The 10,146-nt window shown below is 34.5% G+C and overlaps 1 protein-coding gene across 2 annotated transcripts; it reads left to right on the top strand.

Moving 5' to 3' along the window:
* The first annotated feature begins 254 nt into the window (after nucleotides 1-254).
* LOC108004043 (protein bowel) lies at nucleotides 255-8,189 on the top strand. Of its 2 annotated transcripts, none has more exons than XM_017066693.3 (3): nucleotides 255-1,197; nucleotides 2,819-3,608; nucleotides 3,808-8,189. In XM_017066693.3, the coding sequence occupies exons 2-3, from the start codon at nucleotides 2,830-2,832 to the stop codon at nucleotides 4,658-4,660; spliced, it is 1,632 nt and encodes a 543-aa protein (XP_016922182.1). In that variant the 5' UTR covers nucleotides 255-1,197; nucleotides 2,819-2,829; the 3' UTR covers nucleotides 4,661-8,189. The 2 variants fall into 2 exon arrangements, with proteins under 2 accessions (XP_016922182.1, XP_016922181.1); XM_017066692.3 differs by lacking the exon at nucleotides 255-1,197 and adding an exon at nucleotides 1,217-2,056.
* The last annotated feature ends 1,957 nt before the right edge of the window (nucleotides 8,190-10,146 follow it).

Here is a 10,146-nt window from a genome sequence, read left to right as displayed (position 1 = left end):
TCCATTTAAATTAAACCCTCTGCAGACATAGTGGACACTAATGTGACATTAATAATGCTACTTGATTAAATTCCTTAGATTTTTGTATCACGTACACGAGATAAAATCAATCACTTTTTCATTCATACTGTATTGCTACATACCTAACTTGTATATCAGATTAAAAATAATTTTGTACTTTGTAGAAAAAAATATTACGTATACATAATATTTCATATTCAAAATATTTAAAAAAATTCATCAAAATAATTATTTCAAATATTATTTCTATTATTTAATAAATTAAAAATTTATGATTAAACAACTAACAAACTAGTTTGCATCCATTTTCTCTGTATATCGGATTGATCATAAACATAGTATGTGTACAATCTCTCGACTGAATATGAAATTTGTTCCATCAGAATCCTTAGGCGGAAGGGTATCAATCCCATCGCTAGGGCCTGCTCCAGGTTCTCCTGCGTCTCGGTTGGACTCCCATTGGCCGGTTCCATCGGACTCTGTCGCACCGTAGTCGGGCCAGGAGCGAGGCAGTCGGCGCACAGCATCCAGCAGCAGCGCTACTAGCGGCAGCCGAACGGAAAGACTCCCAGGCAAGTCGTGGCCGGTTACTTGTGTGCTCGCGTGCGTGTAGACTATGCGTGTGCTTCGGCTGCGTGGGTGTGCGCCGAGGTAGCCTACCTGGCGGCGTCCAACACGCAGTAAACCGCGCGCTCCTTCGTATCCACAATCGTGAAACTGAAGGGACGGGTGTCGCGTCTCTATACTCACCAATCGCGATTTTATAACTTTTCCGTATTAACTTCGCCTCGAGGGCCAAGTGTTGCGTCAAGATTTCTCTTGAAGGAGAGTAGTGTTTCTCGTTAGGGTGTCGTTGAAGAGTTTGTTCGAACAGTTTTCACGAGTATGTACGGATTCTTAAACTCGTGTATCCCTCTCGTCAAGTTGTTTCACAAGTGTATCGTGTATGTGTGATTACGCGAGTGCTAGTGGATGGTTTCGCGATAAAACGACCGAAATACGATCAGTGGTATCGTTCGTGAAAGCGACTCGATGTAGCCTGTACTGGTGTCGCGACGAATGCTTCTGCCAGCGATCGTTGAACAGGATCATACGTCGGAGATGCGACGGTGGACCGATATCGGTGGAGAGTAAACGCGAGATCGGGAAGTGTTCTCGACGGCCGACGTTTCCCTGGTGAGCTTATATTCTATGGATCGAAAGGATTTTTTGGTCGTGGTTTGGCGTGGTTTCGTTCGCTTCGATTTCGATGGGTGACTCGGAGGGATAGAGGAGAGGATAGTGGTCCACGTTTGTCACATTCCAGTGGGCATTGGCGATTCCAACATGGCCGCTAGGACTAGCCGTGACCGCTGGGTCCGCGGAAGCCATGTTGGCAGGTGTGCTCGGCTCGAGATAACCAGTTCACGATCGTGGAACGCACGCGGCTGGCAAACGGGAGCGTACGTTCCACGTATTATCGCACAATTGTCTGAGGAACGCGAATTATAAGATAAAATCTTATCCCCGGTGATGATAATATGAATTTTAATAATTGGTCATGGGTTAGGAAGAATTTGTTTTGTTTTGTGTTGGTTTCATGGGATTGATTGTGTGTTAATGGGATATTAATTATTGCGAATGGGTTGTTGTGGATTGAAGTATTTTGCTCTTTTTTTTCTATTCCTTGATAGTTTTATTAGTGTTAAAATTATGAACGAAATTCTTAAAATGAATGACTATATTAGATAAAAAATTAAGTTCAGAGATACCTGAATTTGAGATCTGATTTGAAGTGAGATGAAAGTAAAAGAATCTTTTAAATGTACTCGGAATGTATTGCAAGTAAAAGTTTTTGGCGAAGACATTACAATAATGACATGAAGTATTAGACAAGAATAATATTTCTCAGAATATGAAACTATGCGTATCGATGTTTAATGGAAGTCACAGACGAATGCAAGATGGCGGATATGTTTAACGTTTACATTTTACCTTGTCACGTGGATTCCTGCAATTAGTTAATTCCAAAGAATTAATGATAATATGCATATGTGTTAGTATTGCATTCGAAATACTTAAATCTTTTTTCAAATAAATTTTTTTTATTGTCCAATGAAAAATGAAAAGAGAATTAAGTTCAGAGAAAGAAACATTTACAAATGTAGATGAAGTCCTTGAATTGTGTTTCCAAATCATTTCGTAATCAAAATGTACCATTTTGCAACAATGTGAAAGTCAATTTAAACTGTGTCGTTTCAATGTATTCATTGTTTCGGTTTGTTTTTCTTCTTTTTTTTTTGTTTTTAGAAGTGTGAATCATTTGTTTCCGAGTAAATGTCATAAAATTGCATATTTATTGTTTTATCTTATCAGAAAGTAAAATAGAAGTAGAAATATTTAACGATATGACATGTTACAAAAAATAATATCCATCAATTTATATCGCTTACATTTATAAAAATTAATAAAAATATTAATCGAAATAAATTAAAAACAACATAAGTGAAAAACATCCTTTATTCCATTTTTCATAATATTTTATTTGTAGACAATAATAAATACGATCAAATTAATACACTGTACATAAACAAAACTCCCAACTTCAAACTCAATTCATCAGTTCGACAAACGATAAAACTCACGCGAATCTTTATGCTTATCGATAACCATACAAATAAAGATTCGAATTGCACCAATCGATTCACAATTTCTCTCTTTAACGAGCATAAAATATACTACACCCATATCCATTCGTGTCATGGCGAGATTTGAACTAGGCAGAAGACAGCAGCAAAAGAGTTGATTCGAATTACAGGTGTCATCGGTATGCCGACGGACATCGTGGCGTCGTCGGCCTCGGCCTCGGCCACGGTTACGGAGGAGACGAGCAGGGGTCGAGAGCTGGGCCTTGGGCCATCACCAAGGTCGGCTCCCTCTTCGGCGAGCGCATCATCCTCAGGATCAGCGGCGCAATCGACCTCGAGAGGATTCGACCCGTCTAGCGCTCTGGCCGCTTATCACCATCATCGACACGGTTTAGTCGCTGGATTAGGCCACCCTCATCATCGCGAATCTTCTGCATTTGTGCCCGTGGTACCTTCCAGGTTACACTTGGCACCATACCCAGGCGACATGCATCCTCATCTGACCGGTCCTCCACCGTCCTCGTCGACCACGTCGAATCCGGACCACGAGGTCGGTGCAGAACCATCCGTCGCGAGAAAATCCTCGTCCAGTTACGAGATCATGGCTATGATGGCAGACAAGCGAAAGGAGTTGGCGGCAAGGGCTCTCTTGCTTCCTCCACCACCTTTGCTCGAACCACCGCCTGGTTATCCGGTATTCGCTGGCCCTTTTCCGACTGGGTCGGCACTCTATCCACCTGGTGGACCCCTCGCGCATCAACACTTGGATAGGAGATTACTCAGAGCGCCAGGAAGAGCATCCAGGCCTAAGAAACAGTTTATCTGTAAATTCTGTAATAGGCAGTTTACGAAATCGTATAATTTGTTGATACATGAAAGGACGCATACGGATGAGAGACCGTATTCTTGTGACATTTGTGGCAAGGCTTTTAGAAGGCAGGATCACCTTCGAGATCATAGGTAATTTTTTCCTTCTCGTTTGCTATTTATACTTTTTTCTTTTTTGTTAATTATGCACGTTTGTAGTGAATGTTTTTAAATGTTACAACATTTCTTCTGCGAATATCATCATTGCAATTTCATTTTTTCAAATAATTTCCAAAAGATTCGATATTCTAAACCAGCAGTTAAATAACCGAAACTGGGATGCTCGTTACAGGTATATCCACAGCAAAGAGAAGCCCTTCAAATGCGGCGAGTGCGGCAAGGGTTTCTGTCAGAGCCGTACCCTGGCCGTACACAAAATTCTCCACATGGAGGAATCGCCCCACAAATGTCCCGTGTGCGCTCGAAGCTTTAACCAACGCAGCAATTTGAAAACCCACCTCCTCACGCACACAGATCACAAGCCATACGAGTGTACCTCTTGTGGCAAGGTGTTCCGCCGAAATTGCGACCTAAGGAGACACGCGTTGACGCATGCAGTCGGTGATGTGCCACCAGAGGCGCTTGAGGAGGCGCTCAGAGACGACGACAGTCCAGAAGAGGATTGTCCGGAGCCTGGCTCGTCGTCCTCGGCGTCCACTACCAGTTCAACGTTACCATCCTCAGGGACGAACGCTTCTTACCCTTCTCAAGCCTCGTCGGGACCACCGCAACCGCCTCCACCTCCAACTTCAGCATCCACTCTTCCTCAGAGACCTCAACTACAAATCAGAAGAGATCTACTCCCAACTACCGTGAAACCGTCCACTGTGACCAGCAGTGGAAGTGGCGGCCATTCCGTCACTCAGAATCCTCCAGGCGCATTACCACCCCCGCCCCCGTTAATCCTAACTTCCTACAGACGAAGAATAGGTTCGCCAGGGCCGTCCAGGGTGCTCCTGGAACTGCAAGAACGCGAGAGGGAGCGAGAACGTGACATCGAGCAAAGCAGAGAGAGGGAGCGCGAGAGGGAAAGGGAGGAGGAGGTATCACGACCACCCAGAGCACCCACCCCTCAACCACCACCCCCACCCAGACCTGCTCCTGCCAGGCAAGGATTCACTATAGCGGATATTATGCGTCGGTAGAGGGGCAATCTGTTTTACCGGTGAATACCAAATGATCGTCTGCTGTGAAATTCGATTGGGTACACGTAGGACTGTTTTTATTGGGTCGTAAGTGAGATCGTTATTTGGACGTCATTTGGAATATGGTTCAAGTGATCGATTATTTTCTGAAAGGAACTATTTTCGTAGTTTGGATGCGGGAGGTGAAAGTGGATAGGATTTATACGTGTGAAATTTTTTTTTTTTGTTACTGCAATTCTGGAAGGACGATGACACAATTACCGAGCCATCGGTATTATATCGTTGAAGTAAAAATAAGACAAATTGGGATAATTGTAATCGATTCAAAGTTTGTTTTATAGCTGTGCCATTATTCTTCCAGACATGTTGATATTCCCTTCATTTGAAAGAATTCATAATAAATTTGTTACATTTTTTTTTATTATTTCTCTTATTATAAAAATAAATAAATTCTGTAATTATTTAACACTTTTGCTGCTACTCGTTTAATTACTTTTAGAAAAAACACTTATTTTTTGTAAAAGTTATTTTTTTTTATATCCAAATTTGATCTTAATTAGTTAACAAAGTTGGAAAAAAAAAATTAAATTTCAATAGCAGTAAAAGTGTCAAATCTTTTTTTTTATGGAATTATCACGTGAGAATCGTTTTTACAATGATAGAAATATCGTCACGAAAGTGAAATAATACTATTTTTTCAATTCTATTTTGAAGCAACTATCTATGATATACGTAGAATTCTCGTGCTCAATAAGTGTCCATCAAGAGATTAAAAATTTTAAAAGCATTGTAACGGACTGTGGTGTTGTTTACTTTATTAAGTTGGAAATATATAATTTGTATTTTTTTTTATTACAAAATGAATATTATTTTACTTTAATTGTTAAATATTCGGTATTTTTTTAATAGACAAAAAAAATTAGCAAATAGATATTGTATTAAAAATAGTAGATTTAATGTTTATCGTATTTTTATTTGTTATTAAGAATGTTTATTTAGAAAAGAGCGTTTATAATTGTTATACGTGTCAAAGTATTAAAAAATATATTGGAAATTTATCGAGTTATCGGTTTACAGGAAAAGTGCAAAAAAAAAAATTATATTATTTTAATTCTTATTAATTATAATGTAAAAATTTCAATATTTCTATTACCTGATATATTCAATCGTGACTGAAATGTGATGAAAAGAATCGTGACAATATTTTTACCGTTGTTCGACACGATTTTAAATAATATTGGCAACTAAAGCGAATTTTTATTTATAGATACAATAAAAGTTGAATAGTATAGGAAAACGACGATCCAAATTGGATCCAATATTTATGGTGTAATAGAGTCGAAATTTAATTCTGGCTCGATCGAAAGGCTCCAGTGCCAAGATACTTTGTATTTTGTCAAACACAGAAAAGAATAATCAATGATAATAGATCGATGATAGATTATTCTTACAGTTATTCAACTTTAATTGTACTATAATACGACGAATAAGGAGAAATAAGGATAAGGGAAAAAATACGAAGAAAAGAGTACAACAAGTGAAGAGAGCGTTAATTTCGATGAGAATTTTATTGTATTAGTGCATTGAGAGCACGTATTTGTACATAGAACTATGAGATCCAGTTAACAATGAAACTTTTATCTCACATGTTGCGAATGAATAAAAACTTTGTACTTTTATATAGTTCATCACTAGATAAATATTCTGTGTATTATTTACTGAAATCGTAGGGAAATTTATTTAACGGATACATCAATATGTTTTGTAATTATATAACATATCGATCTTATGAGTGTCCTTGAATTAAGATGACTGAAAAAAAAAAAAAAGAAAAAAAAAGTAGGTATCAATTAACTATCTGTAAATTAGTTAAAAAAGCAATATTTTCTAATCTTGCTAAATACACGAAATCTTGAAGAAACTTTGGAAATCATCGAAAAATTTCTGGTTACAATTTTTTTTTTTTTTTTGATACATCTATTTATCTATTCCACAATTGTCACAATCACGACGTAAAAATTCTTAATTCAAATTCAAAATGAACATCTGAAGAAAATTACGAAGCGAAGTGTCGAATGACTTATGAACACGAGGATGTATAGAAATCCTACAAGAGCAACGTTCTTCGAACAGACAACGAAATGAATGTACAATATAAAATGTGCCTAATTATTATACGCTTTACGAGGGGGAAATTCGCGACAAAAATCGGAATATAACACGGGAGAATTGGAATGGAGAGAATCGTGTTTCGATAGAAAGAGAAATTTAAGCGCGAATAAAAAAAAAAAGATGGATAATCCGCAACGATCCGAGGAGAGGATGATGTAAATTTCCTGGGCACAGGAGGAACCTGTGCCACCGTTGCCACAGGTGACAGGTGCAATAAGATATCGAAGCTACTTGGTTTAGGTGGTACCTGCTCTCTTCTAAAAATATTTCTGACCCTAGACCGTTCCCTTTTTTACTCTTTTTTTTTTTTTTTTTCTTCCACTCTTCGAGGATCATTAAGGGTCCTTTTGTGATCGAGAATGCAACGTCTGACCGCAACGGTGATCCCCCATCGGTTTTACTACCGGTCGAAACGCGTTTCTTCTCGAGGAGGAATTGTCCGTGGAATTCGTTCGCCGAGATCGCTTCTTCGTCGACTTTAATCATGGTTTAACCTTTTATGTTCCAACTCCTCGTGTTTTATGGAGAGGAGTTTTTATGGATGATGATTTCTCGAAAAGGGATAAGGATTACAGGAGTATAGTGCAACGAAATAATATTGAAATCGAATGAATATTTTTGTGCTACCTTAAGATATAAAAAGAAGTTTTTCTTAATTTTTCTGTAAAAAAAATTGGAAGAGAAAGAAATGAGAATGAAATAGTTTAGTATATAAAATTGGATAAGAATGAAAGGTTTATTTTCCTTGAATAATAAAAAGAAAAAACTTGAAAAAAAGAATAGGAAGATTAATTTTTTCCATTTCCATTCTAACGAAAAAAATATTTGCATACGGTAATTATAGTTATTATCGACGTAAAGAGGCGTCTCATCAGGAAGTAACAGACATTTGCAAACAATAATAGTTAAATATTCTGATGAGAATAAAATGAGAGCTATTGTAATGTTGTAATTTTTATTTCGAGATACACGTTAAGATAGGAATGAAATTGCCTATGTGTATAAGCGTGAAAATGATGGAAAAAGAGAGAATGTGTACGTATGCGTGAAAGTATGCGTGGAAAAAAGTGAGAGAGAAAAAGAGAGAGAGTGTTGAAGAGAAAAATTAAAATATTTTGTACTATTTTTTAACATATTTGCTGTATAGTTATATATGGAAACGTACAATGTACTATGTACAACGAACGCCGTTTTGCAGGATGAATTAAAAATTCGCAAACGGTTCAAAAATGTCCTGTTATTATCTATGTTATTAGTTTACGTCATGCACGACTACCTATATTTTTAGATTTATACGAGAGTTAAGCAAGTTTGTAAATTATATTAAGAAAAATGAAATAAAACATATTAAAAAACATTGTATTGTATTGTTTCTTTATATTTTACTAATTTCCTATCTTGTTTTCATAATATTAAAGTATATTTCGAATATAAATTGAATAAATATATGTTTTAATTTATACATATATATGTATAATCTTAGAAATCCACATTGTAGTTTCATAATAGAAAAAGAAATAAAAATGTTTTTAATTATTTCCGCAGTATATGATCATAGTCAGAGTAAATATAGACAAGAAAAGCAAATAATGAATGAAGGATGGAGATAGAATAAGAGAAATTAGCGTCATCTTTTAAATGCTATAAATGAAACAAATGTAAACAAAAAGAATAAAAAAGTAAAAAGAAAAGGAAAAAAATAATGTAAGAATTGATTATTAACGCCATCTCTTGAATGCCAAATTTAAAAGCATCATCTCCTAATGAAAAGTCGAAATTTTAAGGAGAAATATTTAAATTTAGAATTTTTTGAAAAATTTCGTGTGCCACCTCCTTTAGAATTATATTCTCCTAATTAAAAATTAAAATTTTAATCAAAAATTTGAAAATTGAGAATTTCATGAAAAATTTCGCGTATTACCTCCTTCAAAATTATATTTTCCTAATATAAAATCGAAATTTTAGCCAGAAATTTTTAAATTTAGAATTTTTTGAAAAATTTCATGAGCCATTCCTTCTACAATTATGTTCTCCTAATGAAAAGTCAAAATTTCGATAACGAAAATTTTTCTTTAAAATTTCAATTTTGTAACAGAAGAATATAATTGAAAAAGAAATGACACGCAAGAATTTTATATAATTTAATTTTTAGAACATAATCTAAAAGAACATAGCACATTTAAAATTTTTCTAAAATTATCTTCTATATATTTATCTTCTCTACTTACTTCTATAAGCTTATTTTCAAGAACAAAACATTTTTTTTATTTTACTTATTTCTATTTATAAAATTAGATATAATCACTCACTTTTATATGTATTTTCTTCATATTTATTTTTTGAATTCTATATTTTTGGAAATAAAATTTTTTTGATCGTTTCATTTAATTGTACCAGTGCTACTTCTTTAGAAAGAAGGTAGAAAAAATAAATTCAATGCCATCTTTTCACCATTATCTTTAAATATCAAGAGATGGCGATAGTTCTCAATTCTTGTTCTATCTTATCATACTTTAAAGAAATGTCTTTAATACGCAAGAGAGGGAACTGATGGTCAATTTTTATTTTATCTCTTCTTTCTTTTTCTTTCTTTACCTCTTTTTTATTTTCCTTGTCAACTTACTCTTGGAAGACACAAAAATGCAAAATAGTAATTGAACACATTTTTATCATTTTTCTGTCGCAATTATGTATCTAATCTTTAATATAAAAAATATAGATTATTATAATCTTACAATTTTACAACATTTTTAGAATGATAATCTTGTAAAACATAGGATATGTACTTTTATATATATGACACGAATGTTTCAACAGGAGGTATCGTTCGACGACAGCGGTTGAATTTAAACAAGCGAAAACTCGGCAACAAAGAGAGTAAAAAGAAATTTTAAAGCATTCTTCTGAAAAACGATGCTATCGAAGATTCGTTTGTCGAATCTATCAGTTAATTCCTTCAAATATTATTGTTATTGAATACGAGACAACTTAATATCATATAATTTTAATAAAATTTATTATAAACAAAATATTAAGTCAAATTATTTTTGCAATCTAAGATATAAAATATTTATAGAAGTCATATTATATTTATTATTTAATTATTTAATTTATAATCATTTCATATGTAAATGATTTTAAAATAATTAAAAAAAATCATATCTTATAAATATTATATTTAATATAAAAAAAAAAAAATGGAAAATTATTACGAAAAAATCATCGAAATATTAAATTCAAAAATTTAGGAAAAATTAAAAATTATAAATTTAATTATAAATTTAAATTATATTCAAGTAACCTCGATTTGTTGA

Source organism: Apis cerana, linkage group LG13 (genome assembly GCF_029169275.1).
Source record: "Apis cerana isolate GH-2021 linkage group LG13, AcerK_1.0, whole genome shotgun sequence".
Taxonomy (NCBI): domain Eukaryota; kingdom Metazoa; phylum Arthropoda; class Insecta; order Hymenoptera; family Apidae; genus Apis; species Apis cerana.
This window is presented reverse-complemented; position numbering and strand designations above follow the sequence as displayed.

Excerpts from the sequence above, each read along its gene's own strand:
- LOC108004043 (XM_017066692.3), top strand. Across the intron at positions 3,609-3,807 it reads GATCACCTTCGAGATCATAG|GTATATCCACAGCAAAGAGA; the intron begins GTAATTTTTTCC and ends TGCTCGTTACAG.